Here is a 20,188-nt window from a genome sequence, read left to right as displayed (position 1 = left end):
TGCCTAAATGGGAGGAGGCTAAGAAACAGCACTGATAGTGCAGGCCCTGTGAGAGAGGGGAAAAAGAGACAAGCTGAAGAACAAAAAGACTTTTTCACATCTCAAAGGCAAGAGATAAAGAATGGGTGAAGGGCCTAGAAATAAATTGAAAGGACACAGGAAGAGAGTGGATTTCAAAGATTCCCCCAAAAGCCTAAAAAAATTATTAAAAAATACGTCAAACTTACATTGCCCAGCAGCTCCTACAGATAAATTTGCTTCCTAAGAAGGCACAGGCACCTCGACCTCCACAGACATCCCCCCCGCCGGCATTTCCGAGCCTGGGCTCCGTTTTCACGTTGAAAGCAAGCAGGCCCCACGTCAGCGCACACCCGCTCGGCTCCCCAGCTGGTACCTACAGAGCGGGGAAGTGGCACGGCGCCGGCAGACCCTCCGAACGCGGCCGCTCACCCCGCCGCAGACCGGGCCGCAGCGAGCCGAGCCGAGCCGAGCCGGTGCAGGACTGACTGCGGCCACCGCCGCCACCTCACCTCATCAGCCACTGCCCTGGCACATGCGCGCTGGCTTCACGGCAGCAACTTGCCCCGCTTAGCTGCCATTTTTCTTCGGGCACTGTGGGAGTTGTAGTTCCTGCCGCCGCTCGGAGCTGTACCACGCCGTGTCGAGGGTGGCTGCTCCTCTGCTGCGTCCGGCTCGGTCTTCGGGACTGCCACTTCTCTCGGCCTGGGAGAGGGAGCTCACGGCGCCGCGACGATGCCGAGTGGCGGGCCGCTGGGGCGGGCCGGGCAGGTGTTGCTCCTCATGGCCGCCGCGCCCTGGGCCGGGGTGAGGCCGCGGCCCTTCGCGCCCGGGGGCCAGCCCCGGCCCAGCGTGGTGGTGGTGGCCTGCGACTCCTTGGTGAGGCTCCGGGGCGGGGTGGTGGCTGGGGGCGCGGTGAGGGCGGGTGGCAGAGCGGCCGCGCTGCCTCAGCGGCGGCGTTTCCCAGATCCCGGTGAGAGCGGGACCTCCGAGGATATCTGTAACAGCAAGGACTTTTCCGTGGCTGTTCCTCCTACAACCATAGACCACAGGGCTGGTTTTTATTCTCCACCACCTCCACGGGGTGGAGGGCTTGCTTGGGATAATGAAGTCAGGCCTCCCGTGTCGCTCAGACAGTCGGTAACTCTTGTATTGTAAATCAAACTCTTAATGGGAGTTTGGTTTACAATATGGCTTTCTTAATGGGAGTATGCTGCACATATTCAACAGGCGCATTACAATAGTCAGAGACTTCTGCATGTGGGGTACCGGCCGTCACCTGTGGTACATCCAGCTTGTCACCGCAACTCAGGGTGGAGGGAGGCGAGTCAGCTGGCTGTAGAGCAGGGCAGCAGTTAATGGGATAAACCTGGTGTGAAAATGAATGAATGCTTTTCTCTTGGCTTGAAAAGCAAAATGGAAAGTAAGGTCACTAAACCCTGTTGTTTGTGCCATTGTAAACCCTAAGAACTTTAGAGATGGGATAGAAAATGTCTGTAATCACAGAGCAAATGTCTGAGTTAAGCTGTTGGGCATCATACTCATACCGTTTGGTATAACAAATTACAATAAGCTTGTTAGATGTATATCTACAGCTAAAAGGATAGAGGAACTAGTCGATATGTTTTTATGGTTTTCTAGTGGCTTTGTTACAGTGATTTATTGATACAGTTGTTTTAACCTCCAGATAGGTAGAAAAGATCTTTAATTCACAAATACCAGGTATGTTTCCTTCCTTACAACTGAAGACAGGCCTCCCATGTCGCTGAGACAGTATGTAACTCTTGTATACTAAACCAAACTCAGCATTCTTGCTGCTTTTCCAGTCCAGAGTGTAAAATAAGTTCACAGAGATGTGCTGTGGATAAACCTTTAAAAGGAGGAAAAGGATGAAGCATCAGTTCTGTTTTCACAGAAATACGTGCCAGTGGACACATCTGCATCAGGATTCAGACTGGCTCCTTGTCACCTTTCGCCTTCTCTATTCTTGTTGAATATGTCATGGTGGGACCCTACTCCCACAAGAACTGGAGCTTAGAATGTGTATAGCAGTAGAAAGGAAGTAATTTTACTATGAAAAAGTCCTCTTCTCCTTTACATTACACTTTATCCATTTAAAATTAAATTAGTCTAATTAAAGCTTCTCAGCATTTTATTTTCCATACCTGAGTAGAATTGGCAACATTTGAGTAATGCAAGTTCAAGGTAATAAAACTATGAATTAATGTAGCCACTAGTTTGACTTAATGCTGTTTATATGCTGTTTTTCTTTATTTGATTGCAGGATGGACGCCTGACGTTTTATCCTGGAAATCAGACTGTGGATTTGCCTTTCATAAATTTTATGAAAAGATTTGGCACTGTCTTTCTCAATGCCTATACCAATTCTCCAATTTGTTGTCCTTCCCGCGCAGGTAGGACCAAGCATGTGTCAATTTAAATATATGCTAATAATGGGAAATTTCAAAGGATTTAATTTAGGGAATTTGTTTTGGTTTTCAGTAAGACTCATTTTTTTTAGTTTGTGTCTGAATTTTTATAGGATTCTCATGTTTTATCTGTATGTCTTTTCTGTTTCTCATCTTTTTTTTGTTTGTTTGTTTCTTCTTTTTCAAGCTATGTGTGAGCTCCCAAATCTTTTTGCAAACTCCACTGGAGCTTCACTGTTTAAAAAAAAGTCCTTCTGGATTTGTAGAAAGTTAATGGTTCTCTTTCCTGTCTCAGGAAATAGTATTAAAAAATAACAGCTGAATAGCAGCACCTTCCAGTGACATTTATTCCAAGCGGTGTGCTAAACACGTAATGTATCCTTCAGTAGCTTTAATTGAATACTTCAGCATTTTTCTGTACTTGCTGCAGTCATTGCACTGTGTTCAATTTCCTACTTGCAGAATTTGCTGGGAAGTTAGAAGGAAGCAAAGGTTACATCTTAAAACGTTTCTAGACTTTTCAGTTGTTGCAAAGACCCTCTGGAGACTGTATGTGAACTTTCGAGGAAGGAAGGAAGGAAAGGAAGATCTCCCTTTCTCTCAAGCATACACTGGAAGAAGCATCCTCTCCTGACTGCAGCAGGCACAGGCTGTCAAACTAATTTTTTAGTATTTCTTTTATTGATAACCTAGTACCTTTTTCTGTTTTCAGGGTCTCATCTTAAGTGAGATTACATGAACATGCCATCAGTCTTGTTTTCTTGATTTTCGAGTCTTTCAGACAATCTTTGTTGCTGAGAACAGTAACTGTGTGTTAGGTTATTTTATTTTAAGAAGTTTTGTGAAAATAGCAGCTAGTACTCCCAGTAAGGAAGATACTGCATGATGAATTCAACAATTCATCATTTCTGTTTATCATTTTAGGTGGTCCACCAACATCATCATGACCACTGGTCACTCATCGCAAGTGTAGCTCTAAACTAGCAGGACCTCTCTTGTTTAGCCAGTGGCTTGGAGACCTGCGCGGAACTGAGGGTACATCTATTGTGGAGGTGTCAGGGGTCACACTAGAAGAGATGGTGAGAAGGAGTATTTTAGGGTGGGGAAGGCAGGAGTATTGCCATGGTACGGGAGTAGGGCTGCCAAACTATTCATGCTTACAGGATATTTCCATTGCTTATAGAACAGCTTAGTTTCGATTTAGCACTCTGTTTGACTCTACATTAGCATTGGGAAGAGTGAATGATTCTCAACAAACAGGAATTCACTAATAAATACTTTCCTTACAGTTCCTTTGCAAGTCTTCCCTTGGTTTCTTTTCTTCTTGTCCTCTTTAATAATCTGGCTTTTTTTCTAGAGCTGGTAGTGAAGTAAATTACCTAAAAAGGATAAAGCTGAGGGCATATAGTATTTATAAAAATAATATACACTAATTTCCTCCACAAACTTCAAATTCTTGTTCAAATTTAACTGAAGTAAGGGCAAATAATACGCTGTAAATGTAAATAGATGACTTTCATCAGGATCTGTACTACCATGGCATTTTCTTTCTGAAATCAATAGGAATATTTCCTGATCTACATGAAACCTTAATTTAATGATTGCATAGCACCTGGGTGGGTCCTTCTGTAATTCTGAGGATTATTTTAGTAAATGTTATTTGTATTGATGATGAAAATAAGATTTGGAAGTGTAATACTTTGTACATGTGGACTGTTTGCCACTAAAATAATGAGAAGATTGATCCCTTCTCAAGTATTCAACTTACATTTAGATAGGAAGTACCACTTACTCATCAAAAACCATAACTCATTTTTTTGTTCTCCCCAGCGATGTGGAGTGGTCTTTTCATTCATTTAACAGAGTCTTGGAATAACTTCAAAGGTCTAGATCCAGGTTATGTAACTTGGATGGATCTCATGGAGAAGCATGGCTACCACACACAGAAGTATGGGAAACTGGACTATACTTCTGGACATCATTCAGTAAGGTAATCAGATAGATTCTCCTCCTGCGAAACAGGAGTGAATTAATCATGTAATTGTTTGGCAAGTGGTTTCTATCTCTGAAATGGTAGTAGCTTTCATTTGAAAGAAGTTTAGCAACTTTGTGCACAAACAAGTATATCCCATGCAGATGCACTTTGGTTTTTACCTGTAGATGGAAGGTGAGTATCAAGGCTGTGTTTTTGCCCAACATGAACGAAGGTTATTTTTGATCGTTGGCATTGCTCCCTAAGTAAAATTCAAAAGCAGTGTCTTGAGACTTCCAGGCTCTATTATACCAGCAATGTAGGAAAACATATTTGATAATGGCTTGGATATCAAATCCAACATCACAAAACATGATGTGGTTTTTTGTCTTTTTTTTTTTTTTTTTTCCTTTGAAGGTCATACCTTTTCACAGACTTAGACTGTTGCAGTGGGTTGGCCCTGGCTGGATGCCTAGTGCCCACCAAAGCCACTTTGTCACTGCCTGCCTCAGCTGGGCAGAGGAGAGAAAATAGAATGAAAGGGTTGTAGGTTGAGATAATGACAGGGAGAGATCACCCACTAATTACTGTTGCCGGCAAAACAGACCTGACTAAGGGAAATCAATTTAATTTATTGCCAATTAGAAGTAAGAGTAGGATAATGATAAATAAAGCCAAATCTTGAAACGCATTCTCCTCACCCCTTCCTGCAGTCGGGGCTCAACTTCATCCTGATTTTCTTTACCTCCTCCACCCAAGCAGTGCAGGGGGATGGGGAATGGGGGTTGTGATCAGTTCATCACATGCTCTCTCTGCTGCTCCTTCCTCCTCAGCGGAAGGCTTCTCACACTCCTCCCCTGCTCCAGCATGAGGTCCTTCCCACAGGAGGCAGCCCTCCACCAACTTCTCTAATGTGGGTCCTTCCCATGGGCTGCTGTTCTTCATGAACTATTCCAACTCGACAACCTTTGTTTATGGCAGCTCAGAATTCAGTCTGGCAGAGAATTAAGGACATCTGCAGCTCAGATTTCTCAGCATTTTAGAGAGGCAACATTGTCGTGATATTAGAAAATCTTTAAAAAAAAAAATCATTAAAACATTCTTTTTCTCCTTCTTGCTTTCTCTACGCCCTTCTACTCTGTTGTTCCCTTTTCTTGATAGCATTTATCAGTTACATCAAAAGCAATTGTACAAGATAAATTACTCCTACAGATTCTTGTTGTAAGTGATAGCGTTTAAAAACGTTGTAACAGTACTATCCAAAACCAGAAGGATGCTTCTAAAGGCAGCCTCTCCAGGCAAGTTATTTCCCACAGGACTTTTTCAAATAACAAAAACCTAAGGGCCTCTTTACCAGGTAATGTGAATCCATGCCAGAAGGGGTAGCAGGGTCAACAAGGTGGAGATGCTATTTCTAAATATTATTTTGTAGATGTGAGAAGAACCGTTCTGACATGAAGTTATAATAAATAAGAAAAAAGATTCAGAAGCAGAAAAAAAAATTGCTAAAGCTTTGAGTATAAAATAGATGTGTAATAGCTATTGATCGATTGAATAACAATTCTCTTTTTTGTAGAAATTACAAATAGATTGCAGCTACGAGTATAGGGAAAGTTCTTCAGGAATTCTTAACTCTCTTGACTTGGAGGAAGAGTGAAGAAAACATTTTCCACTGAGTATGTATCGTATGCATGTATTTTCAGTAACCGTGTGGAAGCTTGGACTAGGGATGTTGACTTCCTGCTCCGGCAAGAAGGGAGACCCATGGTAAACCTGACTGGTGATAGGAAGCATGTAAGAGTGATGGAAGCAGATTGGCAGAATACTGATAAAGCAGTGAATTGGATAAAGAAAGAAGCCATTAACCTTACTCAACCATTTGTTCTTTACTTGGGGCTGAATTTACCACACCCATATCCATCACCTTATGCAGGAGAAAATTTTGGATCCTCTACATTTTTAACATCTCCCTATTGGCTTGAAAAGGTATGTGAAAGCGAAATTTGAATATAAGTTTATTTATAAGTGTACTTGTTAGGAACAGTATTTTATTCCTCACATGACTTTTCAAGTCAGACCCAGTTTAGCTAGGTCAGTGCAGACTAAGAAGATTGTTGGTAGAGATGTTAGATTTCTGATTTAAGGCTGAGCAAATAGAAGTGAAGGATTTCTTTCTGTTGTAGGAAAGGGTTTGTTAGCAGTAGTTACTGAACCAATAAAGAAATTTGGAGTTCTGTGGCTATAAACACATTAAACAGAAAATGAAATTGCTGCTGTACGTACCTGTAGTTTCTGTTTCAGTAATGGTCTGAAGTTCATTGTTTGTAGCATTTTTTTTATTGTGCTTGCTATAAATGATGCTGAATGTAATCATTCTAAGTTTTATAGGGAGTAATTGACTTTTCCTACAATACAAACCCAGAACATGAAGTAGTAAGAGACAGAAGTCACTCTTCTGTTAATTTCCTTCTGTGCTGCTGTCGTTATTCAGTGTTTTTAGACTGCAGAAAAGTCCCACTGTGTCCATATGTGGAAAGCTAACAGATTGCACTCCATTCCAAGAAGTAGAAAATTTTTTCTCTGTCTTGTGTGGTCTCCAGGTGCCATTATCTGTCATAAAAAATATAGATGGGTTACAACAGCATTCACTGCATAAAGGCATTAAGATTCTCTGCAGCTCAAGAACTGAGGTTTGAAAAGACTTCATGCTTACATTAAAAAAAAAAACAAAAAACAAACCCACACCAAAAAAACCCCTGGTTCATGTAACTCATGGCCTTTTCTGCTGGGAAACTGCAAAATTATCCTGGTGCAACAAGAATACAAAGTCTTAGAAAAAAGGATATACTGGGGTGTGGTTTCTTCTGGGAATGGTGAGAAGCTTTTGGGTAGAGGAAAAGCCTGGGGGGGAAAAATCCCTTCATTTGCAAAAATCAAGGTCTCGCTTGGCTATTAAAGATGACTTGCTAGGTGCTAATTGCTAGGTTAGACATATTGGGAAGTGGGGTTACCTTTTTTGAAGTCACAAACAGAGTTATAACATCTCTCACAAATTTTTGTCATCCAGTTAGAATACATAAACTTCATAGCTTGTTGAGGTCCTTTGCACCACTACATTCACATACTCAGTTATGTGAACCGCATATTACCATTTCTTGACCATTGGATGATTCTTATGGAATGTGCCTGTGTTTTGGCTGTGGAAGAAGCAGGCTTTGAAAATGACAGAGATCAATCTCATGAAGAAGTTTGCATAGATGAAGAACTTGAATGAAATTATATGTTTACTGAATAGCTAATACAGAACAGATTATCAACATGGTATGTTTATGAAACCCTGTGTTGCTAAGCAGATGGTCTTCTATATTTTGCACTAGCCAGTACTTTTTCAGGGCGTATGGCTTTTTTCCTAGCAATGAATTACGTCAGACAGACAAACGGATCATGACTTCGTGAATCCCTAAAACTTAAGTTCAGTCTTCTGATGAATGATGGATGGAGACAGACATTTTTGGGTCCTGTTATATCTTAAGCAACTAATAAATACCGTTTGAGGAGTCTAAAATGTGACTTTATGTAGCCAAGAACCTTCAGCAATAGGAAGATGTCTGAAGCAGTTGCCTGCTATTATTTTATTTTCCATGATTTCATCTTGCAGCCTATTTTCTAAAGGCTCTAAGGAAACTTAGGTTTTGGTATATCTGACTATATTACAAACCTGGGGTTTACCCCAATGAGCACTTCAACTCCTGCTGCCTTACCAACTGTTTAGGGGCTGGTTTCTGCTCCCAAGTAACAAGGGATAGGATGAGAGGAAATGGCCTCAAGTTGCACCAGGGGAGGTTTAGGCTGGGTATTAGGAACATTTTCTTCATAAAAAAGGGAAGAAATCGTCAAGCATTGGAACAGGCTGCCCAGGGAAGTGGTGGAGTCACCATACCTGGAAGTATTTAAAAGATATGTAGATGTGGCACTGAGGGTCATGGTTTAGTGGTGGACTTGGGAGTACCAGGTTAATGGTTGGACTTGATAAGCTTAAAGGTCTTTTCTAACCTACACGATTCTATGACTTAATACATCTGCTAGATAACTCAATGGAGAATATTGACTGTTGTGGGAGGTAGAACTTTGTGGATATTGGAACACATGGCCATAACAGCACCGGTGGTCAAAACTATACCATGTGCTTCAGAGACACGCTCTGCTAGTAGCTCCCCAGACAGCTCTTATTTACCCATCCACACCTTCGGGCAAAACCATATTGGGTTCAGCAGAGGTTGATGCTTAAATTGCTACACCAATAAACAGGGATGTAATGCATCTAGGGACACCTTTGATCTGATTCCTTTTGTGCTTCATGGAGCCACTCGGAAGGTAAGCATCTCAGTTAATTTACCAGGAACCATGCTGCATGTGTTTGGGGACAGCCCAGGAGTGGAGCTGTGGCTGCAGCCCCAGAAGGTGCTGCACAGGCACTAGAGTTCATGTGCCATAATCTAGGCCTCAGCTCTGTTTGTTAGGATTCCAGATGTAAATTAGAGCAAGATGTGTGGTTTATTAATTTAAAAACTTAATTAACTGTTAAATGCAGCACTTACTTAAAGGAATGCATACAGTATGACTGCCTAGGCTAAATGCGTATGTCAGACGTTGAGGCTCTAAAGCTGGTGCTGCAGCACACAGTATCTCTGAGCACAACAGTTTGAATATACAAATCCATCATTATTTGAAGCTGATCGGCTCCTACTTTTTAGTTTCAAACTGATCTTAGTATTCTTTATAACTGAATGGATTGACAGCTGTAGAAACAAATAGAAAAGTATTAGAAAATTGGACTAGTCATAATGAATTCTTTTTATCAAGGTATCAAGACTTGTCATCCACTTTCCTGGAGACCTTCCCAGGCTTAAGTGAATTTCCATGTTGTTCTGTAGGTTCACATAACACTTGATCTTTTTCATACACATGGGGTTTAATTATCCTATAGTTAACGAGACTATGCCAATACTTTTGTACTTACTCTGGAGTAAAGTTCCAGAAGACTGTTCTGCAGTTCTCTTAAAAAAAGACATCAGCCAGTAGAACACATATTTATGGCTCCTAGCTTTAGTTTCTAGATGATTTTTACAGTACTCTAGTAAAAATATTTCATATCTGTGGAAGCAGAGGGGAGGTATGGGGGAGCTAGCAGCACCACATAACAGATAAGAAGCTGATGTTTCCTGGACCACAAGTTGAGAACTGCGAATTTATGCTAAAAAGTTTTAAATTAAATATTTTTTTAAATTAAATCTTTTTTAAAAAAAATGTTTAATTAGTTGCTAAAGTAATGTGAATTTCCTCTTATTTTTAGGTAACTTATGAAGCTATTAAAATACCCAAGTGGCCTTCTCTTTCAGAGATCCATCCAGTAGACTATTACTCATCTTACACCAAGAATTGCACAGGAGAGTTTACAAAGCAAGAAGTGAGAAATATTAGAGCATTTTATTATGCTATGTGTGCGGAGACAGATGCCATGCTCGGTAGGTAATGTTTCATTCTACAGTGAGTTTTCTTGTTCTGATTTTCGTAAGAAAATGCTCATAGAAATGGTCTTCTGGAAACAAAAAAACAAAACAAAACACAGTTCAGATCTGGGAGTAAGCCACATGCATGCTGCTTAATCAGTCTATATGTTAAATAACTGGATAATTTTGAAGGCTATTGCAAGGTGAATTCAGAGCACTGTGAAAAGTAATCACAACCACCAGTCAGAGACCCTGTGAAAGCCCAGTAACTGCAGCAAAACATTGCCTGACCAGTGTACAAGAGGAACTAAATACTCTTTGATTAAGTGCTAACTGAAATAATGCAAACAACTGCAAATGGGGACAGACTAGCAAAGTAGAGCTGAAAGGAAAGGTAAATTTTACGGCACAAGCAATTTCCTTAGAGATTGATTTCAAAGGATAGACTGGATGACAGCTATTACACATAGTAAACTTCCGATGTCTCCCTTAGCATATTATTGAAAGTTAAGGAGAAAAGAAAGAATTAATTAGGCATTCAGAACTCTTTCTAGTTTGCAGTAATGTCTACAGACATAAAAATTATAATGCAGATTGGTCTTTCTTTACTGTTACAGCTAAACCCAGGACAAGTATTTTATTTCTATAATTGGAAAAGTGACCATGAAAGAACAAGAATTTCCTTGTAATATAAAATTAATGAATATATAAGCTAATCTTTTTAGCAATGTTAGAATGATCAAATAGTCTAAAAGACACAGAATTACTCTTCCACATTTTAAAGAAAATAAAAAACAAAAAAAGAGACATCGATGGGAGCCTGACGGCATTTCTGGAATGAAGGTATTGCAAACTAATGGCACTGGGGTTTAATTTGGTAACATATTCTAAGTTTTTAATTAGTCTGTTTATGCAAGAATCATCTTTAATGTTAAAGATGTGTAAGCAATTACCGACTTCATTGACCCTGTCTTCCTTGCACAAATGTATGTGCAAGGAGCTCCTGAGGGGATGTAGGCACAGGAAGGAGAAACTTCCATTGATTCTGTGTAAAGTGGAGCCACATGGTTTAGGGCAAGGTGTCCCTGCCCATGGCAGGGGGGTTGGAACTAGATGATCTTAAGGTCCTTTCCAACCCTTACGATTCTATGATTCTATGATTCTAAGAGTCCTTCACCCTAACTGTAGTATCATGGCTTCTGCTGACCTATTCTACTGGTGTTGAAATAATTAGTATTAGTTATGCTAGAAATTAAACAAAAGCGACGATCGCAAAAATGCAGCTTGTCCTATGGTGCACCCTTAATTTTTTACATTTTTATAGTTGCTCAGTGCCCTCCACACTTCATTGATAACCAGAGCCCTGCAACTCACTGACGACTGTTATTCTGGAATGAATGCCTTGGGCTCTGCCTTCTGTGGCAGAGAGGAGTTTCCAACCCTCTGTCTAGGATTCCTCAGGGTTTTTCATGGCACTTTGCAGGTACAGAAGTTGGAAAGAATGTTTTGAACGTAGCCTTTCAGTATCTTTTTTTTTGTTGCAGGTGAGGTTATTTCAGCTCTGAGAGATACTGGGCTTCTTAAGACAACAATCATTATATTCACTGCAGATCATGGAGAACTTGCTATGGAACACCGGCAGTTCTATAAAATGAGCATGTATGAAGGAAGTTCCCATGTTCCTCTTTTAGTTATGGGGCCAGGAATAAAAAACCAGCAGCAAATCCCAAATGTGGTATCTCTCGTGGATATATATCCTACTATGCTTGGTAAGTTAAGTCATTTAAAATTACTTTTTTCCCCCAGTTATATTATAGTCAGACTTACACCTCCACTTTGTGAGGCAATGTAGTAACACAATGGGAGATAACAGTTTATTGGTGGAGCATACATATGGACTTTAATTAAAATGCAAAAAATTGATGTAAAAATTAAAGGAGCTCATGATGCTCTTTATTACTGTTACTGTCATCAACACATTTATAATGAATGATTATAGGAGTATCTTAAAACAAAGGAAAACTGATAAAAAAGTCAAATGCAGTTTAGATATGAATAATTATTGATAGCCTTCATACCTAACAGTTTACTATAGAAATTACAGTGTAAATGCATCCAGAGATGAGATTAAACCTGAAAGGATAGCAGATTCATTAGGAATGTCTTTTATAAAGGGTCACATGGAAGAAATGTTATAAAGACTTTGTATAGGAAATGTACAATTGATCTTGTCAAGCATAATACAGTATGATGATGGATAATCATTCTTCTTACATGTGGAAATATTCTTTGTAGGGGAGAGAATCATAAAAAGGACTGACAGCAAATTGCTTACACTCAGATGGCAATTATTTTTTAGAGTGAATTTTTGAACAATTACCTGTGATAAATCATGCAAGAGATGAATTTCATTGGAACTAAACATTAGGTGAAATCACCATTTGATGCTTTATCTGGGACTTTTTAGGCTACCGATCAGAAAAGTGGTCTTTTCAAGGCATTCTGCAAAGCTTGCTCTTTAAGAAGTGGCACTGTACACTCAGTTCCCTGAGAGAACATGGGGCAGTAGGTAAAACTGTACTTCTAGCAGTAAAAGACAGTGAAAAATCCTTTTCTATATTGTCTTCATTTGATTTCCAAAGAACAGAAGATCTTTATCTGCCTGTCTCTTCTCAAAACTTCTGATCTAGTTATCCAGATGAAAATAAGCTATAATCTGAGTAGCTTTCTCTTCCAAATTCTGATATAAAATCTTTTTTCTATATAAATATAAAGTAATCTTCATTAGATATGGTACTTATATAAGTATCATATGTAAAAAGTTAAAAATCTCTTTTTTTTTTTTCTTTGTGTCTTTCCTCAAATAACATAATTGGTCAGGTGGTTTAACTTCCTTCCTCCTTTCCTCCCTTCCTCCCTTCCTCCCTTGTTATATAGAATTTATATGCACTGAGTATCACCACTTGGCATAGAAGAGGTGCTCTCTGAATTGGAAAGTGATGAATTTTTAATGACTATACGCTATGTTCAGTTGGGTGATTAAAAATACCAGTTCTGTCATGCTCCATTTAGGAGACACTAAAGTTGAGGTAATATGTTTGGGATTCTCGACTATGTTTTTCAGGATGTCTCTGAGAGATCTGGGCAGCCTCTTAATATTGACCTAGTCTCTGAGAGTTAGAGACACTTGTGATGTAAGTTGATACTGAGGAGCTTGTTCAAGTTACAGCATGTTCTAGGGGCTATCCAGCAGGACATAGAGCCATTCATTGTTTTCCATATGCACGCTGTATGGATTCCACCTCTGACACCATCTTTACCTCCAGCTGTACCAGTGAAGCAAATGGCCCTGTTCCTCAGGCTCCCCACCAGTTAAAGGTGATAACCATAATGGCCATCATTTGTAAAGTGTTCTGTTACTCACTGGTGAAGAATGCTAGATGGGAGAGTAGCACTGTTATTAGCACAGAAATGAAGGGTTAGACTATTTTGGATATGGAGCTTTTGGGGTTGTTTCATGCTATGACAATATCTTTCTCCTGCCTGACTTGGTCAGAACAGAAGGGAAGGGTATAAAACCATGATTAAAAAAAAGTAAAAAAGTGCTACGCATCAATGGAGGCTATTCCAATTGTTTTTAACAAGCCTCTGTTAAAGATGGACTTACGCATAGCAGATACTGCTTTTGATCAAGATATTGGGCATCTGACCTTGGAAACTTCCTTAAGGTTTTTCTTTTTTAATTATTATTTGTGTATTTGGGGGTTCCTGTGTTCTACTAGGAGAATAATTAGGAATGCATGTTTTATTACTGAAATAGAATTTCTTTAGACACATGTAGTATTAGTATTATGTTAGGCTTTTTCAATCACTGTAACTGGAGTAGTATTTTGACTTCATTTATCTTTGCTTAGATATAGCAAGAATTCCTGTCCCACAGAACCTCAGTGGATATTCTCTTATACCACTGCTACGTGGGAAGCCTGAGAATGGAGTGTCATCCGAAGGGCATCGGCCCTCATGGGTGTTGAGTGAGTTCCATGGATGCAATGTAAATTCTTCCATGTACATGCTTCGAACTGGCAAATGGAAATATATCGCATACTCAGATGGCCATTCAGTACTTCCACAGCTGTTTGGTATGTTACCACTTTTATGTCCTGACCAACTCAATAATTTACTTAAATGCAAATTGGCTCCTAACTGATGTTTTGTTCCAGATCTTACTGCTGATCCAGATGAGCTAACAAACATTGCCGTAAAATTCCCAGCAATGGTACATTCCTTGGACAAAATACTCCGCTCTATAGTAAACTACCCGAAAGTTTCTTCTTCTGTTCAGGAGTATAACAAAAGACAGTTTATCAGCTGGAAGCAAAGTTTGGGTCACAATTACTCAAATGTTATTGCCAACCTTAGGTGGCATCAAGACTGGTTAAAGGAACCAAAAAAATATGAGAATGCAATTGACAAATGGCTTAGTCAAAGTAAGTAAATAAAAGCAGTCTAGATTTAATATGACTGAGAATATGAAAACATTATTCATTTGTAATATTATGCTGGATTTCAAGTGTTAAAATTGTCTTTTATAAGCGATTGAAGGCAACAATGCCTGAATAATTACCACTTTGTTTTAAAAAGCCAAGAGCGTTTTATGCAACGAGCCAGCACAACACATCTAGATTTTTACATGTTATAATTCTGTAACACTTAATATACATGGAAAGGATAGTACATAAGTACCGATTGCATGTGTGTAATATTTAACTGGTTGAAATATGCAGAGTATTAAGCATTAGAACTCAACAGCAATTTCCATTTCTACGGACAGACTGAGGCAAGGATTATAAAATGTAGTGTAGTGGGATACCAGTTACAGTGAAATGTGCTGGAGCCAACATTCCATCAAGATGGATTTTAAGTCCACAACGAAGACACATTCTTCCACCTTAGAGAAGCTATGGCAGTTAAAATAGAATCAAAAAGTTAACAAGTAGTATTGGTCTGAATATAGACAGAGTTTATTCAAGTACTTACTATGTCAGCATTCCTGTTTTGTACATGGTTGACGCCATCTTTTCAAGATCAGCCTTCTGTTCTCTTGCCTTTGGATCTGGTACTTACCACTCCTTGCTGTTCAGTGATGTGCATGGGCTACTAATTGAACAAGTGTGCAGGTGAACAGGCATCTGGTCTCTGGTCACTGGTGGAAATTTAAAACAAACAAACGAAAAACCAGAAAACAACCCTCTGACCAAATATGTGAGTACAGCAGTTCTCTGAAAAACGACAGTGTGATTTGCATAGGTTTAGATGAAAACTGCTTGAATAAATCTCCATTACACAATTAGGTTCTTCAGGGAAATGTTTTAATGTGCATCAATGAGTGGAGAACTGGAACCTGAAATGCACACAGAAGAGATGCAATTGAAGCTTGCAGGAAAAGTTAACATAAAAAGGCCAGTTCACATTTTTCCAGGGATGTAGCAAAAAATTTGCAGTTTTGGAAGAAGGGTAAGATTTAGCTAGTAACTGTTCTGCTTAAGGGAAAACATAATTGTTGTGGCAGCGCTTAGGTTTGCTTATTCTTGATGACAGTTATTGCTGCTGTAGTAACAAATCAGGATGACATTATACTTCATACCTAAATGCTTTCTGAAATCTGTAATTAAATACTCAACAGTAAGCTACCAAAAATAAACATGAAAAATATATGTATTTTCTGATGCAGAGCACTCCACATGCATTTCGTAAACAACACTCTAGAATTGGGTACATATTTGAGTGTTTTAGCTATTTTATATTTCTGTGTTCATAGAACATTAAGGCTAACCTTAGACTACTTACCGCTATGGTAGCTTTTTTTTTTTTTTTCTGTAGGCAGGGAACAAATGAATAATAAAAAAAAAATGCACACACTGTAGCACATCATTATAATTCTTAATTCTTGCTCAGCTGAGTTGAGGTAGTAATGAAATTATTTAAGAAAAAAACATTAGCAGGGTAATGTAAACCATCTGCATAAGTGAAGAAAAATGCATCCATATGAAAGCTTGTTCAGGTGGGAAAAGGATGGATAAATGGATAACTTTCTAGAGATCTAGGCAGAATGCAGTACATCATACAGAATATATTAAAATAAAAATATAATGAACTGGATGTGGTATGTGGTATGTGTGCTTTTTTAATGGCTGAACATTTAAAGAAATTGCTAGAAAACGTTTAAAGAAATTGCTAGGGAAAATTGTATTTTGTCGGCGCTGTGGACAGTGTCGTCTTTTACAGATACAAGCTTTTAAGATGAACTTCTTCCAAAGTGTTAGGCTTAGAAAAGTGCAGTTTACGAAATGGAAAAACAACTTGGAAAAACAAACTTCTTACCATAATTCCTTGAAACAACTTCTTGTATCCCAGGGTTTTCAGAGGAGCCCAGTGCATGGGGACAGGTTTGCAAATAATGCAGAAAATCCGCTGAATGTGCCAGCTCACAAAGTAGAGCTACAGTATCGGGAGGCAGCGATGCTCCTTTGCAAGGTGATTATGTGGCATCTGAGGTTGTGATCTGATCTGAAGTTGGTATGTCTACTCTGGTGCTTCTTTTTGTAACCGGTAGTCTTAAAATGCTTATTTAAATAGAAGACACTGACTTGCTTGTTAAAAGCAAAACTTTGACTTTTGCAGGTGTCCTGGATTCAGCTATAGCAGTCATTTTTCTCCTTCTTAGTAGCTGGTGCAGTGCTGTGTTTTTTAACTTTCAGCCTGGGAACAGTGCTGATAACACCGACATTTTTAGTTTTTGCTAAGTAATGTTTACTCCGACCAAGGACTTTCTCAGTCTCATGCTCTGCCAGGGAGGAGGGGAAGCCGGGAGGAAGCAGAGACGGACACCTGACCCAAACTAGCCAAAGGGGTATTCCATACCACAGCACATCATGCCCAGTATATAAACTGGGGGTAGTTACCCGGAAGGCCCAGATGACTGCTCGGGTCGGGCTGGGTATCGGTCAGTGGGTGGTGAGCAACTGTATCCTCTCCCCTTGTTATTTCCCTTATCATTATTGTTATTGGTGGTAGCAGTAGTAGTTTTGTATGATACTTTAGTTACTGGACTGTTCTTATCTCAAACCATGGGGTTTACATTCTTTCTATTCTCTTCCCCGTCGCTTGTGGGAGAGGATGGAAACTATTTGATTATTGCCAAAGAGAACTGCTTGGCTGGAGAAGAAAAAGAAGCAGCAAAGTACACTGTGTGATCAAGCAGAGCACCCCAGGTGGACAGAAGCAGAACAGAAAGATAAGGAACTGGTTATTTTGGGACTGTTTGTGAAACAATGAGCAATGTTGAGGAAACAAAACTGTAAACCAGGAGCTAAACACGATGTGATAAAAATGGCTTTGTATGGGAGTTGGAGCCATAGGCTAAAGATAGCTTTTGCTAGAATGGTATAAAAGCTAGAGCAATAGGCAATAAAATGATCTGCTGCATGAAGATGCTTTGAGTCCATGCCTTTCATACGCCACAAATGGCGCCCGACACAGGCCTTAAAGAGACAGCAACGATGGTACCAGTGGCGTAGCTGAGCCGAATGATGGAGCTGGAAGGAAGCTTGAATGACGGAGCGGAAAGGAAGTTCAAGAGACGGAGCTGGAAGGAAGCTCGAGAGACGGAGCTGGAAGGAAGCTCGAGGTGCACCATAATTACCATTCTGCAGGACAGAAGGTAAACAGCTGAGAATGCGATGGAGAACACCATCACAGTTATCCCGAGATCAGCAGCACAGTCTGGAAGTAATGCGCCGTCTGCTTGAAACTCGGCATCGGCCCATATCGGGTCTGCAACTTGTGACTTTGTTAGAATGGATCCGTGTTAAAGTGCCTGATTTTCCAGCTGGTGGCACTTTCCAAATCCCCGCTTGGCAAATTGTTGGTAAATGGCTGCATGATGCTGCTTCAAACAGGGACCCCACAGCAGGGAAGCATTTGACAACCTGGTGGCAGATCCTGGCCACTCTTTGCCAGGTACAGACCAGTGTTGCTGCTGATGCCGTCACGTCTAAGGAAGCTACCGATGCTCGTGAGGGGGTAAAATCTCCTGAAGCCTCATCAACAGCTGCCCCCCCCAACCCCCCCTTCTGTCTCCCTGTCTGCGCCTCCTTTGTCGTCACAGTCCTCACCGCTGACCACGACGATCCTCGCAGCGCAAGCGCCTCTATCGGAAGCAGCTGAGTCGGGTGATGACCCTGATAACCTTGATGATCTTAACGACCCTACAGACCCCTTTGATCCTGGTTTTGTAGGTCCAGAGGAGCCGGACTTGTTTTCTCCTCCTGCTGAGTTGCAGACCTTTACAGGGAAGGAGGGCTGGGGTCTGGAGGACTCGTGGGAGGGGGTATACTCTTAACCGAGGAGACATTGGGGTAGCGGTGCCGTGCCCAGTTGTCTATCGGCCACACCAGGCTCCCTCAAAAACTAGAAAAGAAATGTGAACTAGAAAAGAAAAAAAAAGGGGGGGGAACCGGGATCATGACTCCCCACAAGATAGACAATGGAAAGCCACATTCGTCTTGAACTTTTTAAATTGTAATGGCTAGCTCAGTCAGTAGAGCAGTTGGGGGTCCTTGCACATGTGATAAAACTAATGAGCAGATACACGCACATGGAGGAGTCTGAGCAAGAGCGTGGTTTTGTCTGTGTTATTTAAACATGGGTGCGAGGATTTTGATGGGGTGTGTTGCATGAATCCAAGCGACCACTCAGAATCAATTCATAAGAGTATCCCTTGCAGCTAAATCAGGGGTGGGGCGCTTTTGGTCTGTCTTCATGGCTCGGGAATTTTGGACCGTGGGTCAAAAATATCGCAGGGTTTATTTTAATGGCTCTAATTGCTGTATTAATGATTGCCTTACATCTTCCTTGTCTTTTTTCTTGTGTTCAATGATCAATCGAATGAAGTATGAATCAGGTTATGGTCACACAGTTATATGCGAACCTTGCCCTTTCGGAGATAAACAAAGAAGGGGGAGATGTAGGAGAAGATGGAAACTATTTGATTATTGCCAAAGAGAGGTAGCTGCTTGGCTGGAGAAGAAAGAGTTAAAGAAGCAGCAAAGTACACTGTGTAATTAAGCAGAGCAACCCAGGTGGACAGAAGCAGGAGAACAAAAAGATAAGGAACTGGTTATTTTGGGACTGTTTGTGAAACCATGAGGAATGTTGAGGAAACAAAACCGTAAACCAGGAACTAAACATGATGTGATAAAAACGGCTTTGTATGGGAGTTGGAGCAATAGGCTAAAGATAGCTTTTGCTAGAATGGTATAAAAGCTAGAGCAATAGGCAATAAAGTGATTCGCTTCATGAAGATGCTTCAAGTCTGTGCCTTTTGTGCGCCACAATCCCTCTGGAAGCACAGGGAGGAAGAAGGCAGGGAGTGAGCGAGCAGCTGCATGGTTCTGAGTTACCAGCTGGGCTTAAACAACGACAGCAAGTTACTTATTATTTGTGTGTAAGCCTTTATTCTGAAAAGCTAGAGAGAAGGCAAAAGCCCCCTAATGCCTTCCTGCCTGTGTTTGCAATAAACACTCGTGTTGGAATACAACTGAGCTAATTTAAATACTAAAATAGAGACATTTAACAATGCGGTCATAATCAGTTACTCTGATTTAGTTATGTGAATGCATCTGCATTATTGTAACAGAAATCAGTTGAGGCTTGCAGCATGCAGGGTTGGCTAGCTAACAGGAAGAAACTTGTTTTCAAACACACTAAAGGAATTACATAGTATTAACATTGAAGAGTCACTCTGAGCGAAAGGAAGAAGGGGGCAGGCTGAGTTGCCAGCAGGTTCAAACCAGGTATTTAGGAGATGTAGCCAAGTCAACACAGCCTCTTGGGATTTGCCTGAGACCGCCAAGGGCATTGGCCTGATCAGCCTTTGCAGCTCTGTTTCAGGTGCTTACAAAGACAGGAGAGGTAGCACTGTCCTGCTGAAAAAAATGGGATTATTTTTGTAAATACAGGGTCCAAATGATCACTGGAGAGGTAAGAGACTACCACTGTGAATTTGCCAACAAATCACATGAAAATAATCATGTGCTGCTTTTGTCAGGACAGGTAGCCTAGTGTCGTGGTTTGAGCCTAGCTGGTAATTCGGACCCATGCAGCTGCTTGCTCACTCCCCCCCTTCTTCCTCCCCCCGCTCCTGGAGGGAGGGGGAGGAGAATCGGAAGAATGTAACTCCCACGGGTTGAGGTAAGAAC

General features: G+C 40.6%; 2 protein-coding genes across 8 annotated transcripts in view; one reads left to right on the top strand and one right to left on the bottom strand.

The window, feature by feature from the left end:
• Positions 1 to 732, bottom strand: part of TTC37 (tetratricopeptide repeat domain 37) — a 50,649-nt gene extending 49,917 nt beyond the window's left edge. For 3 of the 5 annotated variants that reach the window (XR_003989276.1, XR_003989275.1, XM_030470931.1), the window contains exon 1: positions 228 to 732. The gene's annotated coding sequence lies outside the window, so the exon portion shown is untranslated. The remainder of the gene's footprint in view (positions 1 to 227) is intronic. The other 2 variants (XM_030470932.1, XM_030470933.1) reach the window with 2 other exon arrangements.
• Positions 600 to 20,188, top strand: part of ARSK (arylsulfatase family member K) — a 30,961-nt gene continuing 11,372 nt past the window's right edge. Inside the window, exons 1-10 of one of the 3 annotated variants that reach the window (XR_003989278.1) lie at positions 600 to 897; positions 2,303 to 2,432; positions 4,278 to 4,437; positions 6,123 to 6,405; positions 9,773 to 9,944; positions 11,474 to 11,698; positions 13,844 to 14,068; positions 14,150 to 14,416; positions 16,344 to 16,463; positions 17,103 to 19,342. Coding sequence is in view for 1 of the 3 variants with exons in the window: in XM_030470936.1 (XP_030326796.1) it covers positions 754 to 897; positions 2,303 to 2,432; positions 4,278 to 4,437; positions 6,123 to 6,405; positions 9,773 to 9,944; positions 11,474 to 11,698; positions 13,844 to 14,068; positions 14,150 to 14,416; positions 16,344 to 16,387 (1,650 nt within the window). In the remaining 2 variants the exon portion in view is untranslated. Of the gene's footprint in view, positions 898 to 2,302; positions 2,433 to 4,277; positions 4,438 to 6,122; positions 6,406 to 9,772; positions 9,945 to 11,473; positions 11,699 to 13,843; positions 14,069 to 14,149; positions 14,417 to 16,343; positions 16,491 to 17,102; positions 19,343 to 20,188 lie in introns of those variants that run through there. The other 2 variants (XM_030470936.1, XR_003989279.1) reach the window with 2 other exon arrangements.

Source organism: Strigops habroptila, chromosome Z, assembly GCF_004027225.2.
Source record: "Strigops habroptila isolate Jane chromosome Z, bStrHab1.2.pri, whole genome shotgun sequence".
Taxonomy (NCBI): domain Eukaryota; kingdom Metazoa; phylum Chordata; class Aves; order Psittaciformes; family Psittacidae; genus Strigops; species Strigops habroptila.
This window is presented reverse-complemented; position numbering and strand designations above follow the sequence as displayed.